The sequence below is a fragment of the Eucyclogobius newberryi genome, unplaced genomic scaffold, assembly GCF_026437365.1.
Source record: "Eucyclogobius newberryi isolate DKJ021-1_F unplaced genomic scaffold, fEucNew1.0.hap1 SCAF_6, whole genome shotgun sequence".
In the NCBI taxonomy this organism is placed as follows: Eukaryota; Metazoa; Chordata; class Actinopteri; order Gobiiformes; family Gobiidae; genus Eucyclogobius; species Eucyclogobius newberryi.
The window spans coordinates 29,454,216-29,480,863 of record NW_027316278.1 but is presented as its reverse complement, the minus strand read 5'-3'; the positions used below and the strand labels follow the sequence as shown (position 1 = coordinate 29,480,863).

General features: G+C 42.1%; 1 protein-coding gene across 2 annotated transcripts; it reads right to left on the bottom strand.

The window, feature by feature from the left end:
- Positions 1-1,975: 1,975 nt before the first annotated feature.
- Positions 1,976-25,643, bottom strand: rab3c (RAB3C, member RAS oncogene family). 2 transcript variants are annotated; one of them, XM_072432623.1, is made up of 5 exons: positions 25,592-25,643; positions 20,016-20,240; positions 11,671-11,789; positions 3,413-3,537; positions 1,976-2,564 (listed from the first exon to the last, which is right to left on the bottom strand). In XM_072432623.1, the coding sequence occupies exons 1-5, from the start codon at positions 25,607-25,609 to the stop codon at positions 2,374-2,376; spliced, it is 678 nt and encodes a 225-aa protein (XP_072288724.1). In that variant the 5' UTR covers positions 25,610-25,643; the 3' UTR covers positions 1,976-2,373. The 2 variants fall into 2 exon arrangements, with proteins under 2 accessions (XP_072288724.1, XP_072288725.1); XM_072432624.1 differs by lacking the exon at positions 25,592-25,643 and adding an exon at positions 23,386-23,595 and having other exon boundaries at positions 1,978-2,564.
- Positions 25,644-26,648: the final 1,005 nt, after the last annotated feature.

The window sequence follows — 26,648 nt, the reverse complement described above, 5'->3', positions numbered from 1 at the left end:
GGATTCTGTTCAAAGTTCACATTTGACACATGAGCTTTAACATTTAAGAGACTGAAATATCAACTTAATCCATGCATATGTTTAATCCATGCATTTCAGAACGTATTTGTACCGGTCTAAACTGCAGTAGCAAAGGAAATTATGATAGTTATTTGTAACTTTTCAAATTGATTTAGATTTGACATACAGCATCCTGCAGCGCTTTACAGGACAAAATGTTTGGACGTACTGTGTATTGGACAGACGCTGTTGCAGACGTTTTGTTGTTTCTTCTGTTGTATTTAGTGGAGTTCTCTGTTACATTTGTGTTTTGTAGCATAAGTTTGTTTTGTCTTCTCTGTTTTGTTGCGGATAAAGGTTGGACTGAGCCATCACGCCTTTGCTAAGGCTTTGAACATTAATATTAGGTCTTTGTCACATCATAATGTTGTTATTTAGGTTATGAATGCAGATTTTTTTTTTTTTTTTATTTATAAAAGCGGTGGCAGCAGCTCTCAAATCATTCTGAGAGCACCCCTGCTTTAAACAAATGTATTTTAGTGCAAAAAAAGTGTTTATCTTTCAAATTCAAGCATCTAGATTTTTCTGTATTTTTTTTTTATATTTGTAAAAAATAAAAAATAAAAAATTAAATTAAAATCACCTTCTGGGCCACCATAATTCCTACACAGCACAGACGCCATTATTCAACATTACCACGACAACATAAAACGTCAGCATGCGAGGTGAAAGTGAAGGGTCATTTTATATATGGCTGTAAATTCCCTGCCCGAGCTAAATGACCAGCTGACCGAAGAATCGCAAAGGCTTGTCTTTAGATTACAACAGCTAAGTAAGATTGGCTTTTTTTTCTTTTTCTTTTTTAAAAGCATGCTACTCTCATCCAACGCTCATTTTTCCAAAACAAGGATGGAGACATCTGCAGACACTGAACGCACCTGACTACTTCCACGTGTTATGTTCATTGAGCAGAGAAGCGAGGAGGGGCCGGGGGAGCATGGTAAAAGGCCACTTAATCCAAGGTGGAATATTTTCAATGGTAAAACTCTTCTCTCTTAGGGTGTGTTTCATGTGTTGGACTCACTCATGCACTCGTCACACTCCGGTCAAGTCGACAAACACGCAAAATTCAATGAAAGCTGCTACATCTTATATAATAGGAGGTGGAGGTTCTGGCAGCTTCTGGAGACTAAACTAAACATAGAAAAGGACTGTACAAAAATAAAAAGAGGAAGAATCTCAACGCTAACACACTATTCCTTATATTACTTTAGGACATCAAGATTAAAGGTCTTAGGGTTGACTTTACAGCGTTACTATGTCAGCTATTCGCAGTTTGATCAATGGTTTGCACTGCAACGAATATCGAGACATTAGTTAAGATGACTTCAATTCAGAATGTCAAACCAGAATTGAGCAGAGTTGAGGTTTGCTTCAATGCGCTCTGTGCACAGCCGCGCTTTGGCTAGGACCGTTTAGCTAATGCTAACTTTGAATAAAACATAGAAGAAAGCCACCAATTCAAATTTTAAGTAAAGACTACCTGGTTGTTTTTATTTCAAGAGTACGACAGTTTGTTATTTCAATTTGTTGTGTATGTTTTTTATATTTATTATGCCTGAAATTAGCATTAGCGTTAGCACCGACTCACAAACACCGCTCTGTACAAACACGGACTTGTTTGCTGGGGGAAGTATTCAGCTCATTTGTAAAGTCTTTAACACGTCGTGACATCCACCTGCAGTAACTCACTGTTCTTTAAGTACGTATTTATTTTAGCGTGACTCGTTAAAACCCCATAGAATTGGACAGGAAAATAGTGACGCTAACGCTGAGCTAGCCGACGCTGCTGTGCACAGAGCCCATTGTGTATGACAAGATTAAAGAAGTATCACGCTTTTTTTTTTGTAGTAGGGTAAAATTTGAGTTTTGTCCTAGTTCTTGTAAACACAGTATATTGTAAATGCAACTAACTGCATCTTCTCTCTATTAGAGTTCTGAAAACGCTAAAAAATGTCATGACATTTTCAACTGGTTCCAAAATACATTTAGAAATATGTTTATTTATTTAAATTTGTATCCTTTATAGGGAATGTTTTGAAATAAGAAGCAATGTATTGAAAGAAGTCATCGAGTCAGTATATTTTAACTGGTCAAAACTGCTCAAATTAAGGTCAATATCCAGAATAGAAGTCGTTTAACAACTCCAGATATTCCTTTATTGCAGTATTCTAAATGTGGAACGTGAGAGTGTGTCTATGGTTTACTGTTGTCTACAAATACTCGGGTTAGATCACTACTGTATTGGAGGATTGGAGTGTCCAGAGCGGCGCTGCTAGCAGGAGGGTAATGCTGAGGAGCACAGGTCAGTCGCTAACAGTTGCACCCCTGCTGCTGCAGAGGGGGGGCGCTGTCCGTCAGTTTGGCGGTGGGGGCTCCGGAGGTCACGGCGGGGTCACTGTCCAAGCTTTCGGACATCTTGTCGCAGATCAGATCAACCAGGCGCTCGAACGTCTGCTTTACGTTGATGTTATCTTTGGCGCTCGTTTCGAAGAATTCAAAACCTGGAAAGAACGCGGAAGATTGATCGACGAAACACAACATTTACAACATTTACAGTCGACTATTAAACTGTTATTGGAAAAACTAGTTATTAAATTATGTACTTCACGTCTACTTTTGTTTTTTTAAATGTGTTTTCTGGACTTTTTGTTTTTTTTTGGACAGGACAATTGCAGCGTGAAATGGGGAGAAAGAGGGTAGAGACATTTGGCACATTTAGCACAGTCATGGCCCACAAAAAAAGAGTACTGTGTTCTGAATATTTAGAATACTTTTACATCAACTTGCGTTTTATCATAGTGTAAAAAGCTACATAAACCAATGGTATAATTGTGTCGAACTACATGTTGGACCATGGAAAATGTCTGTATGTTCTCTCTGTGTCTTGTTCCTTAGTAAAAGCAGTTTTAAGTATGTTTTCCTGTTTGAGAGGCATTTGAACCCTGTACTTAGTTACTTCCCAATACTGAGTTAACTCTTTATAACACTGGAAGGATTTAAAAAAAAATCCACAGCAGATCACAAACTACGTTAAGCTCATGATGTATTTACCTCTTCCTTCTGTAGACCGCTTAAAGGACAAATATGAAGCATTATTTGTACTGTCATTGGTCTTATGCTCTGGAGTACAAACTATTGGCTTGACTTTGTGTGAAGCTGAACCTCTGTAGTTTTGTTTTCTGATTTCTGGTTAACTCAATGTAGAAACAAGCTCAGAAAAATCAGATTTTAAATTCCGCCTCTTTGTTTAGGCCCAGTTTCGTACTCCCATCTCTCATTTTGCCTTTTTGTTTATCTTAAGCGCTCAAACTGAATGTCACTTCCACTTCCTGGGTCCTGCGCAACATACCCAGCTGTTCAGCCAGCAGTCGGCCACTGTCCACGGACACCACTCGTTCCTCCTCCATATCGCACTTGTTTCCGGCCAGCACCACCTGCGCGTTGTCCCACGAATAGGTCTTTATCTGGGTCGACCTACGGGACAAATAACAGGATGAAGAATTAAATATTTCAGAACACACAATACTGAGTCATTCCCATTTGTAGGAAAGTGGGTCGGATGCCGGACTTCTTCTGTCTTCATTCACAAACAAATGGAGCAAATTGATTCAAAACGCGTAAAAGCAAAGCCAGTGGAGCAGTGACATAATGTGAATAAGTATACGTTTTACCCTTGAAAATACAATTCTTGAGTCATGTGTTCTTACGCGGAGCTAACGTGAGATTGAGAGGAAATGAAGGAGCGATGGTGGTGCTGAAGTGAAAGTAGGGCAGGGGTAAAGGGACGAAGGCAAGAGGTTCTGAACACCCAGCTTCCAAAAGTGGTGCCCCATCACTCAACTCCTAACCAAAAGTGGTGCCCCATCACTCAACTCCTAACCAAAAGTGGTGCCCCATCACTCAACTCCTAAGGCGGGACTGTCACGACATTAGCACGGCAAGTCTGTGGAGCCAATCCTAAACCAATAATGATACGCTTCAACATCCATGGATCATATTTCTTTCAATAAACTCTTCCATAAATTTACCCTTGTCTTCCATCTGAAAATATGACAAGAAATTCAAGCAAAAATGACCAAATCTCCAGAAAGGTTCTCTTGATCTCCGGCACTGCTCTCACTGCTCTTGTTGTCGCAGTGCCAAAGACATTTTTGTATAACTACTGTATTTTCCACACTATAAGGGGCACTGGATTAATGGTCTATTTTTGATCATTTTTCATATAAAAGGCGCATTAAGCGAAACAAAACGTGTACTGCACAAAATCGCTTCAAGGTCAGTAATCAAAATCAGAATGAATCCTAATATAAGGCGCACTGGATTATAAGGTGCACTGTTGTTTTTTTGAGATAGGCTTTTAAGTGCGCCTTATTGTGTGGAAAATACGGTAATGCCTACTTTTAAGTGCATCTGACGGGTTGGACTAAGTTTATAATTTCACTTTGTGTTTGATGACTCTAGGAAACAGTGAGAAAAAACTCATCTAACGTCACATTTTTTTAATTTGACAAATGAAAAGCACTTATGAGAAAATATGAGAGCACTTTAATTTTGTTGAATTATGTTTAGAATGTCAAAAAAAGCTGTTTATTTTGTGTCATTTATGTATAAACCACCATTTTCCACAGATTTTTCAAAGTTTTCACCACAAATACCTGCTCGATTGGTGTGAAACTATAGTATTTAAGTACAACAGGTATAAAAACACTATAGTAAAAAATAGCACAACGTAAAAACCTATAATACACACTTTATGTCTTGGTTTTAGTTCCCTGACAAAGTCCATATGGATATCACAGCGATGAATGGGAGTTCTTGACAATTTTGCCTGTTTAGGTTCAGTGTTAGTTCCTTTCTGGGACAGTGCGTGTTTTTTGTACTTATTGCTACTTAAAATAAGGTCCAATACTTGTATGGATGATTAGATTGATAGTTTGGCCATCTGAGATTTCATACATCAGAAAAAGTTGGTGTTTTTGACGATCCTCTGTGGGTTTTTTCCATCAGAAGCTACAGACAATAAGGACGTGTTCTGTTTTCATGGAAGCATTTAACACCCGCTCACCTGAGATCCAGAATACACACTCCTCCAATACTTTACGAAGATGATCACAGATAACTGAAATATATCTCGGATTTCTGCAGAATTAACTAGAGAAGCACAAAACTCTGAATCTGAGAGAAGCTCCTCACTGAAATAAACAAACCTGATTGCACGGTTTTGTTTGAGTTTGGCTCAAGGGAATGGTGACCGGAGAGAAAAAGATACATGTCATTCTGGACTTATGGAGCTTCATAGTTATACTCCTGGTGGTCAACTAAAAGACGTTCCAAGGCTATTTGAGCCCTGAAACGGTCTGAATCCGGGTGAAGCTGCTTAACAAAAGACAATGAAGGATCAACTTCTATTGTAAACTGGCACATCACACGGTAGAACGAAGTATTTTCAACTATTTACCAAAAGCGCAAAGGAAAATAGACAACACTTGCAGCATAGTAATTAGCTTAAAAAAAGAAAACATACAGCGGAAACTTTCAACTAAGTATGATTCTTTAGTGAGAACGAGTCTTGTTTCAATTTCTGCAGCGCAACAAAAACTAAGTGTCCTTATTCTGCTATATAAACATACATCAATCTAATATAATTATAAATATTACATCGGATGAGATTAAGATACTATTTGCAACCCTAAAAATAAAACAATTAGATTAATTCACCGCTAACTGTAATAGCTGTAATACGTTTCCATTCGTCCATGTCACGGGCAAGAAATGGGAACGTCATCCATCGGTCTAATGCAGAGCAGGAAGACGATGTTGCCATAGGAACCGTGTTTTTTTCTGCAACCTTGTCACAAAGAAGGAGGGAACGAGGGAGAGTGGATTTAACGCCTGAGGGAAAGGCAAATCAGAGAGAGAGAAAGGGGACGGCAGGGGTGGGGTCTGCGCCGTCTGAGGCACTGCATATATAGAAATACTCGTAAAGATGAACATTTAAGACCTGAGTTAGTTTTCTTATACAGTCCTGCGTTACAGCTAGTTCAAGTTGGATTTAGCCCTGGTTTCTTGCTGAGCCCTAGTTTAGTAACATTTTTGTTTTGTTCATTTAGGTTGATTTTGTCCAGTTTTAAGCCCGGTTTATGACTGGTTTTGGCCTGGTTTAGTCCTGCTTTAAGCCTTTTTAGCCCAGATTGAAACCCCTTGAAGCCTGCTTTTTCTTTTTGTCTTGCCCAGTCCCGGTTAAATCTTAGTTCAGTCTTGCTTTAGTCCTCGTTTGGGCCAGTTTCTAACGTATTATTGTTCAGCTTTAGTGATCGTTCAGATTGTATGGTTTAGTCTTGATTGAGACCTGATTGAGCCCTTCAGACCTGGTTTGGTCCTGGTTTAGTCCTGGTTTAGTCTTGGTTTGCTCCAGTTTTATACATGGTTTAGTCCTGGTATAGACCAAATTGAGACCTTGCTTTAGAAATGGTTGAGACCTGATTGAGTCCTTGTTTTGACCTGGTTTAGTCATGGTTTGGTCTTGGTTTAGTCTTGGTTTGGTCTTGGTTTAGTCATGGTTTGGTCTTGGTTTAGTTACGGTTTGGACTTGGTTTAGTTCTGGTTTGGTCCTGGTTTAGTCATGGTTTGGTCCTGGTTTATTCATGGTTTGGTGCTGGTTTTGTCATGGTTTGGCCTTGGTTTAGTTTTGGTTTGGTCCTGGTTTAGTCATGGTTTGGTCCTGGTTTAGTCCTGGTTTAGTCATGGTTTGGTCCTGGTTTAGTCATGGTTTGGTCCTGGTTTGGTCCTGGTTTAGTCATGGTTTGGTCCTGGTTTAGTCATGGTTTGGTCCTGGTTTAGTCATGGTTTGGTCCTGGTTTAGTCATGGTTTGGTCTTGGTTTAGTCCTGGTTTAGTCCTGGTTTAGTCCTGTTTTATTTATTGTTTGGTCCTGGTTTAGTCCTGTTTTATTTATTGTTTGGTCCTGGTTTAGTCCTGTTTTATTTATTGTTTGGTCCTGGTTTAGTTATGGTATGAGACCTTGCTATTGCCCCGGTTGAGACCAGTTTGAGACATTGTCTAGTCCTGACATTCAATCAGCTCCAGAGGACGGAGCCCTTTTTAGAGCGCGGCTGTGGTCACAAGTGCTCCATCAAACTGCCCGACGGCCTTTAAAATATAATGTGTCTGGCCCTAAAAAGACACGAGGACTTTAACAGCGCCGTGTTAGAACGTCTTTATCTGTCCTCGGCTCAGTCGGGTTCATTCTCAGAGAAGACAGAGGACGACAGTGGACACAGAACCGACTGTGTCCCGCCAACTACAAAGAAACGCTACCATTTTATCTGAGGGCGGAATGAGTCAGAAGTAAATCATGCTGTGCCTCACAAATATAAGTACATTCTAGGTCTGGGCCATATCATATTGTTCATATTGTAACGTGCTTTTGGGGCAGTATTACATTTGGAATATCACAAATATAGCTCATTTTCCTCACCGCGAACGGAAGCAGATTGCAGCTAATCGCGAACGCTAACGCCTAGAGACACAGTTACACTGATTGTGAAGCTTGTGCACAGTCTAGAAACATTCATAACAGCGACAAGGCGTGAAGAGTGGAAGCAGAACATATAACTATGACTTAAATAACCTCAAACAAGTTAGAACAAATAGTATAAACGTCACTGATCACTGAGTGTAAATAAAGAAGGCTTTGAATTAGAACAAATCTCTGTATAATCCATCAAAATCTTGTTTAGTACAAGATTGTAAGGTTTGGTGTGTGTTGGTTCAACTTGAAGGGCAGATTTAGTCTCTGTGGGAGAAAAATGCATTTGGAGAAGTTACAATCTCTCATACATCTATGGACTTTAAATGTAATAATAAATAATGTTGTTTCCAGGTGAATGCAGTGTATTGAGTCATGTCATGTCTCACCTTAAAATGTACCATCATTGCAGAATAAAGTTCAAATCAAATTGAATGTAATGTGAATAAAGAACAACTATTTTACCTTGATTTTGAATAATAACCTTACAAACTGGTTACAACCTCTTTCCCGTGTGAATGATTTGGTATCTAATATTAGCACGTGTTAATTTCTCCTGTGCTGTCTCTTCCCCTCTCTCCTCCCTCCTCTCCCTCTCATGTTGTCATGGCGTCGGTGTGTGAGGTGCAGTGAAGGTGAGAACGACACTTGCAGCTGCGCAGACAAAGAAACACATGTATCTGCACAAACAGATGAAGTGAGTGTGTCTGTGTTTGGCCTTCAGACTAAACCAGGACAGATCCTAAACATGCCTCTCAGTGTAACTCAAACATACGTGAGTGTGTGTTTGCTCCTGTCCTGGTTTGTGTGCAGTTTAGTCACGACGACGTCTCATTTTGGTGATGTTTTAGCTCTGGTTTAGTCTCGGTTTTTAGCCCCTCGCCGTTTTTGATGACGTGTGCTACTGTGAATGCACTCTAAAACTACTTTTCTGTGTTCAGTTTCCAAAAATATGGCTATAGCTCTAATGACATGAATAATAGATTGTGTAAGCTTCTCCACAGAGCCGTTTGGGCTGATGGATGCAGTTGTAGGCCTCTCGCGCTTTCATTTCAGGCACAAATGCAAAATCTACATCATTACGAGCGCTCTCTGTTTTCTTCTATCAGACGCTTTTCACACACTGCCGTTCTTCAGAGAGGATCAAACATGAGTGAGGCAGGAAAAGTGTTCGGTTAAGAGTGCGTTCATGCTTTATTCTGGTTTAGTCCTGATGCAGACTTGGTTTGGTCCTGTTCTAGACCTGTCAGTTCAGGTTTAGTTCCAGGTTTACTGTCAATTCGGTCCAAATTTTGAAATGTTTTGTGTCTAAAATGTGAACTGTGTAAACCATGTGTAAAATAACTGATGTTTCCCATTAAGATTAGGTCCATAAATATGTGATATTGTTAATAAATCTTGCCCTGACAACATCCTCAGCCAAACAGAGGCCAGATCAAATACTCAGTGATTGTATTAACTGTTTGTACTAAGATATTTAAGTCATATTACCACGTTCTGCCTCCACTCTCTCACTTTCATTGTTAGTAGTCATGGTTTGGTCCTGGTTTAGTTATGGTTTGGTCTTGGTTTGGTCTTGGTTTAGTCATGGTTTAGACCTGGTTTAGTCCTGGTTTGCTCCAGTTTTAGACCTGGTTTGGTCATGGTTTTAGACTCTTCAGAACTTTCACAATCAGTCTTTTTCTAAGTGTTTGAATATAAAACTAGATACAATATGGTTAATTCAACAAAGATGTGATATCATTATTTTGATATGATTCATCTTGTGCCTTTACATAGTATTTGACAAAGATGATGTTAATGAAAGGTTCAGTGAATGTGTATGTCCTTTGCACATATTCAGTGATTACAGACATAATAAAGCAGCACATTCACACTCGGCCTGTGCTTGTTAATAAAACTGCTGCTTGGCTTTTCTGTTCGAGCTAAAATGAGGAAATAGGTTTCTACATGAATCACTATCAGAATGAGCAGATTCAGGATGGTGCGTAAGCTGCTGAGGTGGCACACTGCACGGAGCGTCTCTTAAGTCAGGAAACAGTCCTTCACATGTGCAGACAGTTTTTAGAAGACGGCACATTTGTAAATGAAGGTAAAATACAGACACATGTTACTCAAAACTTCCACTACTTTGTCAGTTGGTCTAGTTTTGCAGAAGCTGTGTGTTAACATTTTGAGATTTAAAAAGATGTGTTTCTTAAGGTATTATATTCATAATTTGGATTTTTCATTTGATCTGTCTATTGCATAGTCTTCTTTTTTATTTTTGTCGACTGCCACTTCACCAAAACCTAAATTTAATTCAATTATCAAAGCTACAGAAAGACTAGAGTCCAGATGTCCTTTTCTCATCCAGATGTTTTTACTGTGTTTGGTCTGTCTGTTTGCCCCTGTGCTGGTGGGTGCTGGAGGGTGCTGGAGGGTGCTGGCGGGTGCTGGAGGGTGCTGGCGGGTGCTGGCGGGTGCTGGCGGGTGCATTGATTGTGTTTTGTGGGCCATGCAGTGAGTTGATGTCTTTGATCTGATGCAGTGGCTTCAGGTTTCACTCGCTCTGAGGACCCGGGACATTTACTTTGCTTTGTCTTGCTACTGTACTGTCTACTTTTACACGGTAGGTCCAGCAGTAAGTTACAGCTCTTATGTTATGCATCAGTTAGTCTATGAAAACTACTTTTGTATAACTTAGCTTTGGTCTATTATGGTGAAAAATAAAAGCGAGGACTCCACTCCCCAAACTGGAACCAAAGGTCAAGTAGATGAGGACACAATCTGGACAAACAGGACCAAACCAAGACTCCATCAGGACTAAACTGGACTAAAACCAGGACCACACCAGGGCAAGTCAGATTACTGAAACATGTGTAAGCCACTTGACAGATCCAGTGACTTTGGAAAGAGGGGTGAGGCAGGGCTGTGCTTGGTCCCCCCTCTTGTTTTCTTTGTACTTAGAACAGAAACAATACGTGGTGGAACAGTTCATGGGATGGAACATAAAACTGCCTTCAAGCTGATTTTGTCTAATTGTTTCTGACCAAGCCAGAGATTTTCATGCCTAAAGTGATGCATTTCCTCGATAATATAGGCCCAATGTCCGGATACAAATTCAAATAAAATGAAACTCTTACTCATTTGTAACCACTAAATTATAATGGTTACAAATGATTATGGTTACAAATGATGTCTACAAATCATATTCCAACTTTACAAAGAAAATGTTCTAAATTCAAAACAGTTTTCTTCTAGTTTGAACTTGCAGATGAAAAAGGAAAAACATGATTGGTGTGTCTGCGGATGAAAAACATAATCTGTGTTTCCTTGAGTGTTTTTTTTTTTAACAATAAGTTGAAATACTATAACAAGCAGAATGTTACTGAAGGTGGTTTCGCTCACATGTCGGGGGAATCTCCATGTCTAATTCTGAAGCAGTATGGTTCTCTGTAATATATGTCTGAACATGTATTCACTCTAAACTAAATGTGAACCGTATGGCGCCCTCATATTCATAGTGTTCATAACCCTAACCCAGGGGTGTCCAAACTTTTTTTTCACCAAGGGCCGCATTTTGACACTTAAACGGGGCAAAGGGCCACAAACAACGTGACAATGTCGAATTTGTTGAATAACTTGCATTTGGCGTAATTGCGATGAACTAGAATATTAATATTAGGTTGGTATAACATCAATATGCCTTAATTTTCCCAATTTCACAGTAAAAAGTACTACTTTTTGTTGTTTGGGCCGACATAGCAGTAAGCTGGAGGGCCAACAAAAATTGGTTTGAGGGCCGCATTTGGCCCCCGGGCCCTAGTTTGGACATGCCTGCCCTAACCCAACACTTTTGTAGAGTTCACTTCCCGGGGCCAGGGACTGAGTGCAGGCAGCGAGCCAAAGCTGATGATAGATGTACAATACTTTCTCACACTCAGAGTCCACCTGTCAACGGCTTTGGCTTTACCTGGACCCGGTGCCCTGGACCCGGTGCCCTGGACCCGGTGCCCTGGACCCGGTGCCCTGGCCCCAGAAGGTGAGCCTTGCTGTAGAGACCTGCAACGTCCAAGTATCAGTGATAGATCGACTGACCAGTCCTGCACAGCTCCAAACGACTCCTCGTTGGTGATGTCGTACATGAGGATGAAGCCCATAGCGCCGCGGTAATACGCCGTGGTGATGGTCCGGTAACGCTCCTGACCCGCCGTGTCCTGCAACACATTAACGCACATTGAGCCACACACTTTGCTCAGACATAATAATCTATCATTAAAAAAAGAAGAATGTAGTGTTAGACAATGATAATTGATGAAACGAAGTGCCATTAAATAATAACATGAATTGGTGTCTTGCTCTTTGTATAACAATGTTTTCCAAAAGCCTTTTTTCCATTATTCCAATTCATCAACATATAAGTAGAAAATTACAAAACAGAAATGTCAATATATTGTTTGTTTAGATAGCATTAGCATCGGCAGTGTAGCGTGTCAGGCATGCTTCCTGTGTTTTTAAATTTTTTTTCAAATTTCAAATATTACCAGTCATAAGTAGTGACTTACAATCATTCAAATAAACAACAGTTACATTTTTCACAAATACAGTCATGTAATTGCTTTAAATACCGTCTCAGAAAATGCTATTTAATTCCACTGTCACATATTGATATCAAGAACAAACCAATAAGAGTTCACACTTTCCATCTTCACACCGATCCATACATTTGTTTATAATAATACATTCTTCTGAGTTGCTTTTTTAAGCCACACGCGCTGCTTTGTTCCCTTTTATCCATCACCGCAGGGCTCCAAACATCACTGCACATTAGCTCTGACTTATTTAACACTGTTGCAGAGACGTCATGACACCTTGTTGAATAATGATGAGTATTTTGACTGAAAGGCCGTTTGTGGCAGAACATATAGAGAGAGTAATGTTTATCCATCCTTCACCCTCAGCCAGAAGAGTTTGTATCTGCTTTTATAAATCAACTCTTCAGTTCTTGCCTAGCCTCAAAATAGGGGTTGATTTAACTTTGCATTTTTATTTCATATATAAATCTATTGTTGTCACTTTTGTCTCAAGCGCTCACATATTTATCAGGTAAGAATGATTGGGCGCGACACAATGATAAGACAGTTATTGAGTGCTGTCTGAGTGAGTGGATTCCATGGTGTGCACATAATCGTTGGACTCGCTGCCTCTGCATCGACACAATGCCATATTTTGAGTCTGGTTTAGCTGATGAGATTGATCCTCTCCTCGCTTCATTCCATTAATCACTCAGCCATAATAAACAGAAGCTGATGTGCATTCAAAAGCCCTATGCAATCTCAGAAGCAGTATATGGACAAGCGTTTAATACACCATCACAAAAGCTTACGTGACATGACATATTAGAATTATATTGCACAGCCATGTAGAAAGTATTGAAAGTAAAATAAATCATGGCGGCGAGTGAAAATCACTTTATTTATATAGAAACAAGCTGTTTCCAAAGTGCTGCACTGAGGCAGAGAACAATAAAGCATTTTATTCTCATAAAGGTCCCGTGTTTGGTCAGCTTTTATTTATTTGTTTAACCTTTTTTTATTTAGGTCGATTGACAACCAATTCTCCTTTACAACGACGACCTGCAGGAGGGAGCAGCACGAAGACCAGAGCAACACTGGGGCCTTTTCTGTGAGCAGTTTACAAGTATGTTAAAGCCATGAACCAGCTGGGACTCTGAGTCCGGCCTCTTACTGGTGCCAGAGTCTGGACTAAACATGGACCGGCCTCCTGCTGGTGCCAGAGTCAGGACTAAACATGGACCGGCCTCCTGCTGGTGCCAGAGTCAGGACTAAACATGGACCGGCCTCCTGCTGGTGCCAGAGTCAGGACTAAACATGGACCGGCCTCCTGCTGGTGCCAGAGTCAGGACTAAACATGGACCGGCCTCCTGCTGGTGCCAGAGTCAGGACTAAACATGGGAAACATCTGTAAAGCAAGAATTCTGCTGAACAAATAAAGTGGCATTGCCTGGTGTCTGGGCTTTGCACAATATGTTACTCCTCCTGCTTGGTATTACTATTTTATTTATTGTTTATTATGGTCTCAATCCATCAAGATTGAGACATCTTTCTTAAGAGGGGGTACACAGGGTACACAGGGTACACAGGGTACGCAAGGAACACAGGGTACACAGGGTACACAGGGTACACAGGGTACACAGGGTACGCAGAGTACACAGGGTACACAGGGTACGCAGGGTACGCAAGGAACACAGGGTACACAGGGTACACAGGGTACACAGGGTACACAGGGTACACCGGGTACACCGGATACACAGGATACACAGACCTAAGCTCAGGGTCCCTGGGCCTGACAGGTGCCACTGAAGGACAAGGGACAGATTGAGCTGCACTTATGATTCAAAATGCCTTCGACCAACTCATTTTTAACCGTTTTCACAGTCCAGCCATTACATAATGGTTGAATAGATTCCCGTTGCTCTCGTCCCACCCACGGCCGTGTGTGCGCCGCGTCTGGGGAAGCATTGGCTGCTCCACTTGGCGAGAGCGAGCAAGAAGCAGACGATTTTGATACGACCCACAATGCATTTCTCTTCCCTCTTTGTCAACCGCGCATTGTTCAACCGCTGAGCCTCGCTTGCCAGGGGACAGTGTTGACCTTCAGACCACAGAGCCCAGAGCTACGGAGCTCCGTGTTCGCCAAACCACACCACACCACGAGCACGAGCACGAGCACCAGCACCAGCACCAGCACCAGCACGAGCACCAGCACCAGCACCAGCACGAGCACCAGCACGACCACGAGCACCAGCACCAGCACGAGCACGAGCACCAGCACGAGCACCAGCACGACCACGAGCACCAGCACCAGCACGAGCACGAGCACCAGCACGAGCACCAGCACCAGCACCAGCACCAGCACGACCACGAGCACCAGCACGAGCACGAGCACCAGCACCAGCACGACCACGAGCACCAGCACCAGCACGAGCACCAGCACGAGCACCAGCACCAGCACCAGCACCAGCACCAGCACCAGCACGAGCACCAGCACCAGCACGAGCACCAGCACGAGCACCAGCACGAGCACCAGCACCAGCACCAGCATGAGCACCAGCACGAGCACCAGCACCAGCACGAGCACCAGCACCAGCACCAGCACGAGCACCAGCACCAGCACCAGCACCAGCATGAGCACCAGCACGAGCACCAGCACCAGCACCAGCACCAGCACGAGCACCAGCACGAGCACCAGCACGAGCACCAGCACGAGCACCAGCACCAGCACCAGCACCAGCACCAGCACCAGCACCAGCACGAGCACCAGCACCAGCACCAGCACCAGCATGAGCACCAGCACGAGCACCAGCACCAGCACGAGCACGAGCACCAGCACCAGCACCAGCACCAGCATGAGCACCAGCACCAGCACCAGCACCAGCACCAGCACCAGCACGAGCACCAGCACCAGCACCAGCACCAGCACCAGCACCAGCACCAGCACCAGCACCAGCACGAGCACCAGCACCAGCACCAGCACCAGCACCAGCATGAGCACCAGCACGAGCACCAGCACCAGCACCAGCACGAGCACCAGCACCAGCACCAGCACCAGCACCAGCACCAGCACCAGCACCAGCACCAGCACCAGCACGAGCACCAGCACGAGCACCAGCACGAGCACCAGCACGAGCACCAGCACCAGCACGAGCACCAGCACCAGCACCAGCACCAGCACGAGCACCAGCACCAGCACGAGCACGAGCACCAGCACCAGCACCAGCACCAGCATGAGCACCAGCACGAGCACCAGCACGAGCACCAGCACCAGCACGAGCACCAGCACCAGCACCAGCATGAGCACCAGCACGAGCACGAGCACCAGCACCAGCACCAGCACGAGCACCAGCACCAGCACCAGCACAATAGCATCACCACCATTATGTAAAGCCCTTTATCCCGTCTGTTTTCACGCTGACAGCAATTGTTCGGCTAATTGTTACGTGCGTGATTTGAAAGGCATTTTGCTGTCATGTTTTGTCTTTAATTCTTGAAGATGGCATTTTAAAACCCAAGCTCAATTAGAAGGAATGAGCAGACGGGGGGGAAACAACTGATTACAGAGTGTTGAGGAAGAGCTTTGGTGCTGTTTGAAGCTTAAGAGAAAAGTCCATCCAACTAAACTCTTTAACATTAAGAAGTTAAAGTTCCGGCTGATTGACATTTTCTGCATTTTCCGTCAAATCAACTTTTCTGGATAGACTCTGGGTCAGTTTCTTCTCCAAACCCACAAATTAAGTAAATATGCCTTATTATAATAGGCCTCAGGAATTCCAGCGACATTTTCTTGTCTAAATTATTATTATTATTTATTATTACAAGTCCCCAAATCTCAGTTTAGTGAAAATGTGCTTCAGCTTTGAAAAAGGAATTGGCCAAAACCAACACAAGTCTTCTGTCAGTCCAAACCTCCAAACAGCAGATACAGTATTTACTAAATCTACTCAGGATCAGATTTTCCATTGTGCAGAGCTTTTTCCCCATGGATTTAATTAGATTAAAACAGAGATAACAACAGAAGCCAAAACTACAGAACATCAGCTTCAGAATGTTCTCCAAAGTGTCTCGCTTTAAAACAAAAGACATTTCGGTTAATATAGATTTGGTTTATACTTTTAAACCACTTTTTGGGTTATCGCTTATACACGGACAAGCAGGTGACACCACCAGGCCAAGTTACAGGTCAGATCTGTGGAGAGGCGACACATAAGATGTATATGATTGTATTAAACATTGCATAAATAGAAGAAGTGGAACATTCCTAAAGCAGCTTTAAATACTTAAGTCCAATTATGAAACATTTAATTTCAGCGTTGACTTTCTGAGTTTATTAACCTGAAAATTATAATAAATAAAATGTACAATGCATGTTTGATCGAATGAAAGACTATTAAAGATAAGCTCATCTGGTGTGTGCTGACTGCAGTATTGCAAAAGGACAGTGGATTTGTAACTAAAACACCACATAAACATTTCACCTCATGAGCGATCATCTTTTGGGAATAGCTCCTGGCTTTGCAGACAATCGGCGCCTCGTCCTTGTCCATGTTCGTCACAAGAGATTCTATAGCAGAGCTGTACTCGCACTTTACCATTTAGCAAATGAAAAGAGTGACAACCGCATGGCCATCACGGTGAATGGGCCTTTTCTGTGGCTCAGCTCTCTCTGAGCCTAATTAAAAATGACAAAGGCCAAAGAGCCTCCGTGTACTTCTGCCTGTGCTCTGTTTGCTAACATTATCACATATATATTGTGTCAGCCTCTGGCTCCTCAGACACATGTGTTCTGGGGTCACGGGGTCACAACATGCTCAAGAGCCCCTGAAAAAACTGAAGTGGGTTGTGGATGTGATTATTATGTAACAGGAACCTCCTGCTAAACAGTTTTAACTGACTCTTTTAATCTGATCATTTTTAAAAATGACGATCAAATAGATGAGAATTGAATGAAAAAAGTGAACTAAAGGGAATTATTTTACACTAATGCATCAAAAATGTTGACAATGGTTATACGTTTCATGCAAAATGGCAGGACCAATTACAAACAGACTTCTCTTGATGAGAAAATCCCGTTATTGCTCTGAGAATCCTGTCTCCTCTCCATCTGAGCTTAGCATGTCATTGTAGATTCTGAGCATAATCTATGGAAGCATGAGGAAACTGAGCTTACAATAAGAGTAGCTGCACCAAAAGCACTGTTCCTGTCCTTCACACAAATGGAGAAGTTCTTGATTAAACAGCCAGTCTGTTGGTCGCTTTCCCACGCGCTCTCGCTGAGCAGAGGTGTTGTTTGTGCCGTGGTCCCGCTGTGCACCGCGCTCACACGTACTCGACTCCTGTCAGGAGAGCGCACACCTCCATCTGCCCCCGCGCTTACATTAGAACTGACAACACAGACGTCTGCGGCTCCGGCTCGGTCAATAAACACTAAAGTGCGTTCCGCGTGAATACATTGAGCAGGTTATATCAGTGGAACGAGGCGTGTTGCTGTGTCATCTGCTCAGGCGTGTTTGTATTTGACTGTGGGCAATCAAAGAGAAAAAAGATGGCTGCACAATGTTTTGGAGAGCATTTGATATTGATCTAAAATGAAGAACTATTGTGGGGTCAGCATTTCTGTCATTCTACACACAATACTCCATAATGACAACGTGAAAGAAGGTTGTTTGTTTCATCAGAGCAGAGAAGGTTGTTTCCTTCAGGGGCCTTTTCTCCAGGAGGCTGTCGTGTGTCTTTTACTTCCATCTGACCACTCTGACCACACAGGCCTGATTGTTGGAGTTGCTGCAGAAATGGTTGTTCTTCTGGAAAGTTCTCGTTGGAGATCTGTCAGAGTTCCTGGTCACCTCCCTGATGAAGGCACTTCTCCCCTGATGGCTCAGTTTGACCGGGCCCAGTTCTAGGAAGAGTCTTGGTGGTTCTAAACATTGTTCATTTGCAGATGATGGAGGCCTCTGTCTCCATAGGAACCTTTAATGCTGCAGACATGTTTCTGTCCCTTTTCCAGGTCTGTGCATCGATGCGATCCTGTCTCGAAGATCTACAGACAGTTCCTTGGACTTCATGGCTTGATTTGTGCTTTTTAAAAAATACATATAATACATAATTCGAACAACCTTCTTTCATGTTGTTATTATTGGGGTGTTGTTTGTAAAACGTTGAGGCAAACAATTAATTTAATCCATTTTGGAATAAAGCTGTAAGAAAATATGGATGTTGGAAGTTAATGTAAAATAAAATGTCTTTAAACCAGGCTCTGACATCACTGTCCAAGTCACTATCATTTTGTGACATTCTGAATTAATCGTACATGATGTTCCACTTCAAGTTTGTCTCCATTACAGAATTGTACCACGTTACTACAAAAGAATGTGTTTTTGTGGTGTTAAAGTCCTTTCCTTGTCCTCTGCGGCGCTCTCATCCTGTCAGGCCTTCAGCTGTATTGATTCACACAGAGAGATTGAGCCAGAGGTCAGGAAACATACACGGACACCAGTTGTTCAGTCAGAATGAAGACCCCACCCCTTTCACAGATTCTGGAGTCCTATTGGCTCTTTCTCACCAATCCCACCTGTCACTCCGTCAGGGCGACAGCTTGTGTGTCTCTACAGTCTAAACTGTACCAGCAACACAACACGACCTTTTACAGCAGAAGTGTAGAGCACAGAGCCAATCAGCACTCCTCTTGTGGTAACTGGAGATGCAGATTCTACAGATGTATCCTACAAAAACCTTCTGCACTCCTTCACGCTCCGCTGTGCTCCTCTGTGCTCCTCTGAGCTCCTCTGAGCTCCTCTGTGCTCATCTGAGCTGCTCTCAGCTGCTCTGATGAGCTCCTCTGAGCTCCTTCTGCACTCCTCTGAGCTGCTCAGAGCTGCTCTGAGCTGCTCTGAGCTCCTCTACACTCCTCAGAGCTCCTCTGCACTCCTCTGAGCTCCTCTGAGCTCCTCTACACTCCTCAACGCTCCTCTGAGCTCCTCTGAGCTCCTCTAAACTCCTCTGAGCTCCTCTGCACTCCTCTGAGCTCCTCTGAGCTCCTCTACACTCCTCAACGCTCCTCTGAGCTCCTCTGAGCTCCTCTACACTCCTCTGAGCTCCTCTGCACTCCTCTGAGCTCCTCTGAGCTCCTCTACACTCCTCAACGCTCCTCTGAGCTCCTCTGAGCTCCTCTACACTCCTCTGAGCTCCTCTGCACTCCTCTGAGCTCCTCAACGCTCCTCTGAGCTCCTCTGAGTTCCTCTGCACTCCTCTCTACTCTTCTGTGCGTAATTCACACTAAACAAAAGCAGCCCAAAGGTCGCCAAATCTAGCTTCTGCCTATGTGATTGAATGTGTTTTGTTTTTGTTTACAATAAAACAAGAAACTAACAAGGCCGTAAACATCAAGTGCAGGTGGATGGCACTGGACCAGAGGACGTTTCTGTCTTTTTGCCTCAATGCTAATGCTTAGTTTTGAAACACAATAAATTATAATCTACATATAAAAACGATCGAGTGGCATTTTCTTAAAATTGTATTTTACATTTGAATGAAATGAGCATTTCCTTTAACTCATTGTATTCACTACAGTAAAGTAGTTAACATGTTGTCCCTGCTCTAATCTCAAAGACTTTTCTACTGTACGGGGTCAGCCTCTGTCGTGCTCTGAGTCATTGACAGGCGGATGTAACCAATCAAAGAGCTCTCAGAATAAATAGATATTACTGTAATTTCTGGCACACAATTGCCCGTGCAGGTCTCAAATAAACTAAGCACGTTCCCTTCTCCGATTCCATCTGCAGTAACCTCCAGCGAGCATCTATTCCTGGACCTCACGTTGTATGTACTTTATTGTGCGGTTCCGCGTGTCCTGATAGAGTTTCATACCCAGATCTGTAGCTTGATCCTTTTGTCATTCTTGTAGACGGTTTTCACTTTGAAGTCGATTCCCACGGTGCTGACGAAGGCGGAGGTGAAGGCATCGTCTGCGTACCGAAACAGAAAGGAGGTCTTGCCCACGCTGCTGTTCCCGATGATCAGGAGCTTGAACATGTAGTCAAAGTTCTGGTCTCCTCCCTCTCCCTTCCCTTTCATGTCCTGAGTGGCAGCCATCTGCAGAGACAAAACAATCAGACGGGTTCATGTTAAATCTGCCCACGGTTTAAAACTGAGCAGCTGAGTTTTCAATGGTATTTAATGTCCAACAGTCAAGTCATGCAGATGATTTAAAACTGGTTCATGCTAATCCTCACATTTCTGAGCCTATCCACATCACACAAAGATATCTCAATGTTTTCTTTGGCTGCAAATGAACTTGAGATGAAATATGAGCTATAAGAGATTCATTTCTTTTAATTAGATTTCACTGGGCCCTTTTATAGCAATATAAATTTCACTGTATAGTGTTTATTGCAATATTGGTAATTGTAGAAATGCCACCTTTTCATTAAAAAAGCCTTGAAAAGCCTTTGGTGCTATCATTACTGTCATTTTCACTGTAAATAAGTATGATTTAAAATGAGTTTGATAACAGTTATTGCTTCATGTTGTCCATCTGCTTTATCTGCAGCTACAACAAAACAATGCATTCAAGCAGAGGAGCGTATGATGCATTATATTGTGTCCTCCCACAATATTATTGGCAACATATTACAATATTTTGGTCATCCCTATACATCACTAATAAGTAGGAAATCTTTTAAATCACAGTGCACATTATTAACTATAGCTGTCAAGTGGCTCATCTCTACCATGTGTTTTGGGACCGTCTTATTTTCCATAAATTCTAAACTGAAATGAACGAGACACTGCAGACCGTCTTCCTCTGAGCTCATTCCATTTGACTTTAAAACAATATATCTCGGATGTAAAACTCCAACAACAGAAACGATAGATGGATACCTGTGCAGTGTACTTTTGTCTGCAGCAAAAAAAAAGCAATGACAAGGAGATGGACGACGGGGACGGAGCTGACTGTCAAAGTCTGGACTGAAATAACATTGGACATTTACAAAAAGGAAAGACAAGATGGACACCGGGACAAACGGCTGTTTTTTTGTTTTCTGCTTATTTTGTTGTGTGTGTCAACAATTGTAATTTATCAGTTTATTTCAAAAACGGACGGGCCTTTTTCCTCTCCATCTGAAAAGAGCACGTCGATAGAAGGTCATGAGCACAACCTCCGCCCGTGATCAAGCGAAAGACAGATACCAGAATGTGACTGTGCTGATTATGTTACACAGAAGCTCGCGTTTCATCTGAAGAGCAGCGGTATCGATGAGTGCCGCGTGGGTGTGTGTGTGCGCGTGTGTGTGTGTGTGTGTGTGTGTGTGTGTGCGTGCTACAACAGGGCGACGTGCAGGAGCAGAGAGGAGCTTGTAGCACGTGCAGCTGATCAGAAGGGACAGAAGGCTGCGTCAGGCAAAGCAGCATGACACTTAGCTCCGCAACAGCGCACCGTGGAGTCAGTGTGGTACGGGGGAAAAGGGCTGTTTTTTGAGTTGGAAGAATATGGTATAACTAATATGTCGACTTTGAGTGTTTACTGGTTAAATAAGGGAAGAATTGCAGTTTTGGAGAGCCGTAACTTAAATAGTGAAGACAGCGTAACGAAATAACTGTTGGCACGTCCTGACTGTGAACATTTTGATTATGTTTCAATAAATCATTCTGCCAAAAAAAGGAATTGAAATCAGCTCAGCCCATTTATGAGAAAAATATAGACCTCAGCAAACAAAACAATGTAAAACTTCTTTACTGTCATCATGGTTAACCAACAGGTTTTTCTTGGGACACATATGTATTTTTTCCTTCCAACTTGGCTACTACTACTAGGATAAATGGGACTACTTTATGCTATTTCTTTGGATTTGAAGTTTATATCTGGTTCACAATCGGTATAAGTGTATTGGCCACTTCCCAATTGTTGCCTTATCAATGTGGGTGTGACAGGATTTTCACAGATGCCCTTCCTGTCCAGATCAGTGGAAAATGATGTGTCCTGAAGATTCAAACTGGTGAGCCCCAGTTACAAGACGAACGCTTAACCCATTACTCAACCCTCTCTCTGAAATGACCATGAGTGGAGAGGTTTACAGTGGGTTGCATTGACGTTGACGAATTTAACGAGGTCATCGAACTCTAGGAGAGACTTGTTTTGAATAGAAATATCCAAAATAGAACATGTCGAACCTTCTTCTCATTTGTTTGCGATTGGGTTCTCAAAAGTGTCACAATAATTATATGATAAGTCCTTTCACCTGACAACAATCACAGCTTTGGAGGTGAATAATGGCACCACTTCTTGAGGCTGTAGTGACAAAAATATTCCACTTTTGTTTATTTATACTGACAGAAGATGTTAAAAAATGTGTGCCAGTTTTTTGGTTTTATATGGATAGGCCCAGTAATTACACCTATGTGAACAATAAACCAGGTCAACACACCTACAATCTGACAGTTAAACAGTGAATTCCACCATAGTTATAGGGATTAGAACGACGGAATGTCACATGAACGCAACCTTTATGATCTATGTTGAATGAATCCTCTTTTGGTCCATCTCCATTACAATAATTCCCTTATCCCAGGTAGCAAGAGGCCTTAAATGTAGCGTCAAGCCTCTGTTGCTTAAGGACGTCCTCACAAAAAACGACATTTGATGCATAAATCACACACACAATGCCGTGCTTATACAGTGGACATGTTTAGGATTGCTGGCAGATGTTATGTCACAGTCATCTGAGTGGTTCTTAGAGGTTCCACACCATTTTGGATGCTCGACTAGAGTGTATAGGCATAAGGAGGTCACATAACAGCCATTCTCGTATGTGAAATGCTCATTGAGTACATCCCTGCAGTAAATCTGATTTGCGAGAGAGCTGAGCACTACTACAGCATGTCAGGAGCAGTCATCTTTGCTCCAAGGTGAAATGTTATGACAAAGCCGCCGCGCTCCACTGCCAAACGCCCAGAATAACTGTTTTTAGCCCTTGCAGGAGGGGAAAAAACGGACCTATATCGGGGCCTGCACCTGCCCTCCCCTCCTCCATTCCTGTTCCTCGTCCTCCCATCCCTTAAAACACAAATAGGGCAAGGACAAGAACGTGCAATTCTGAGATAAAGGCCTGTATCCGTCGATATGTCGCCGATTCCCCAGTGATGCTGACGCGCGCAGCCATCGCTCGCTGCGGGAGGTCATTTCGCCTTCCAAAAATAACCTATAAATAGCCTGGAAAAACGATGTAAAGTGACCAACCTGTTTTGCACGCCTCGGATCGGAGCAGGCCCTGAGCTGTCTGTAAACGACGGTGTGAAACGACTAAAATAGCTAAAATGTCTTCTTTTGGCTCCGCTCTGCGCTGGTTCTCCGCTGCCGTGCTTGCGCCGCAGACTGTTTCAGCACCGGAGCTGTCCACCGCTGCCGCACGCGCCCCGAGCTGACGAGGCTCGCGTGAGAGAGAGAGAGAAAGAGAGAGAGAGAAAGAGAGAGAGAGAAAGAGAGAGAGAGAAAGAGAGAGAGAGAAAGAGAGAGAGAGAAAGAGAGAGAGAGAAAGAGAAAGAGGGGGGCAGGCACGAGCAGGAGCGAGCCGGTCTCGTGCGTGCGTAACTGGGACGTCACCGTGAACGCTCTTTTCATCAGGAAAGAAGGAAAGACAGGCGAGTAGTTTTGTGTTGGATGACGAGGCACGAGTCAGAGCCTGGCAGAGGTCGGAGTTGCACTACGTTTCCCAGAATGCAGTGGGGAATGCAGTCGATTTCCTGGTCGTGGGAAAGGCGTCGGTGCAGCGGTAATGGCTGAATGCACAGGAGGAACGAGCTCACACTCAGCCAAATTATTATTATTATTTCATTTTATTTAACGTTTTATTGTTTTTGTTCTCTGTATGGGATTGTTAAGTGTGACATCACGCGTCCTGTTCCGTTTCATTCACACAAACAGCAGACACAGGGACTTTGTCTGAGCCTGACTCATTGTAGACATTTTAGGGAACTTAAACCACTTCCGACATAATATCTGTGAGTTTATTCATTTATTTTTAGCCTGTTTCTTATATTTACAGGCCCATATTTTAGTTGAAATTTATTGACAATTGGTGTCTAAAAAATATTAGAGACCTTTAATATTTTGGTACAGTTTTACATTTTAAAACGAAAAAACAAGAGGAAGAAAAAATATTTTTTCAAAATCATGGAGCAGGTTAAAATCACCAAAATGCCATTACAATGAACAAGACAGGACCCCCTTTTTAATTTAACAACCCCCTATTGAAAGAAATGATGCCTGTATCCATTTTTGATGACTTTGACTGAATAAGTTGTAACGCTTTTTAATTGTCCCCTTTATGTTCATATATGTTTTTCTTTATTCACATATGTTTTGCATACATATGTTTTAATGTATTTTTTTGGTAATATATTGCATACATTTGTTTTTAGGCTTCTTGAACGTTTTGCAATAACAACCATAATAAAACAACTAAGATATTATTATTTTACAAACACTTATTAGCATCCAAGTACCTGCTAATTTGCATACATGTAATTGCCTGTTATGATGTTATGACATCTTTGTATGATCCTAATGTTAATTTAGTGTAAAGGGTGTTGTTATGAACTATTATCACATGAAAGGCAACATTTTACCAAAAGCCTTTTAGGATCATATAATTCAGTCAATACAGCACTAATTAGAGGTTTTAAGGAGTTTATTGTGTCAGGAAAATATATATGGTTATGCACAGTAAGGACGACAAATAAATATTAACATCAAATCAAAAATGTAAATTAGAGGCTAGTTAGATTAGTTAAAGCAGAGGCTCCCAAACTTTTCAGGCCAAGACCCCCCAAAAAACGTGCAACCGGCCTGGGACCCCCACTGTAAAATGAAACTGACGTTAATGAAACAAGTATAATCAAGTTTATTTAGGCTTTTGGTTTTTCTTTTGTGGCATTTCATATATATTGTTATCATTACATAAAATAGCTTAAACACAGACTTTTATTTCTAAAGTATTGTATGGCTTTGGCATGCATAAATGTTTACCACAGGCCTATTATCAAGTCATTACCAACAAATCAGTACATTTAAATGTTGGCAAATTTTTCAACTCTGAAAAAACATTTTTGTTTGTACTGTATCAAAAAGGAAAAATGAAAGATGTAATTTATATATAATAATAAAACCAGCTACTTAGCAAGGCAATAGCGATCAATCAATCTTGAATCTTTGGCATGAATTTGTTCACGGTTTGAATTGAGATAGTTTGAATTGAATTTTTAAAAGATGAATTTGTCATTTTAAAAACAGACATAAAGTGTAGACAAAAAAGTCAGCAACTGGAATTTTGTGTAAAAACAATGCAAACCGTTTTTTTCAGAGTTAAGTATTCCGACTTAGAGTATTTAAAATTGAAAATCTGATGCTCAGATTGTCATCGTATCTGCCGTGTATCTGATCTTACCTTTCCATACAAGTCCATTCGACCGCCGTCCTGTAGCACCGACCTCAGATGTTCTCCTTCTGGTTTAGATTGAATTATTTTCTTTCTGTCGTGTTTGCGTCACTCCCGGTTGCCGTTGCCCCCTGCAACAACAAGCAGCAGCTCCACACAGAACACGAGCCCAGCCAGCGAGCGATGGTAAAATAAGAGCCGCTTGAGTGCTGCTGATGAATATTCTCATCATGGGCCTTTCAAACGGCGCGGGGGGTCACGGTGAGGCCGGGGCGGAGCACGAGCTCGGATGGAAACAAAACGACTGCTGCAGCTGGATTATTGTGTCTGCGAAGTCGAATCAAATTACTGCAGGATAGTCTCAACATAAATGGAGATTAAATACACTCATTGGAGTCATAGACAGTGGAAAAAGTACTGTAACAGACTGTAATACTGTAGAGCTGTGACATAACATAAAAGTACTGTATTTGTACTTTAATTAAGCAGATACTTTTTACTTTTGCTTCACTACATTTGTTGCTGCTGCTTTAAATGGCGGCCGGCAGCCAACTGCAAAGTGTATTTACTCCATCTACTTTATTCTTCCTAGTCCTGTTGTCGTTATACATTTATTGTATTTGTATGTTTGTATCCATCCCCTGTTTGTTAGATTATATCCACTACATTTGTGAGTGAGCAGGGACTTGCACTTTTTTGTGTCTATTATTTTGAGATACCTGAATCTATGCATTATGTATAATTTTTTCTCCCCAATTATGAACTCATAAATCAGATTTAAAACCCCTTTTTTTGCCCAAACTGTTATTCAGTCTTCTAGTTTCTCCAAATACTTTTTTCACTCTTATTCAGCCGATTATGGCAGTATTTGGGTGATAATTGAAGATAATGTTACTTGAGTACACATATTGGCTACATTAACATGCATAAATCTGATATTACCTGTTTGCATTGAGAATCTTGTACAGCACTAACTACAAATACCTACTTTTGTATCATATCAGATCAAAATGAGTGTTTATTTCTTGTCATTACATCCCAAAAGCCAACTTTTATTTTATATTAT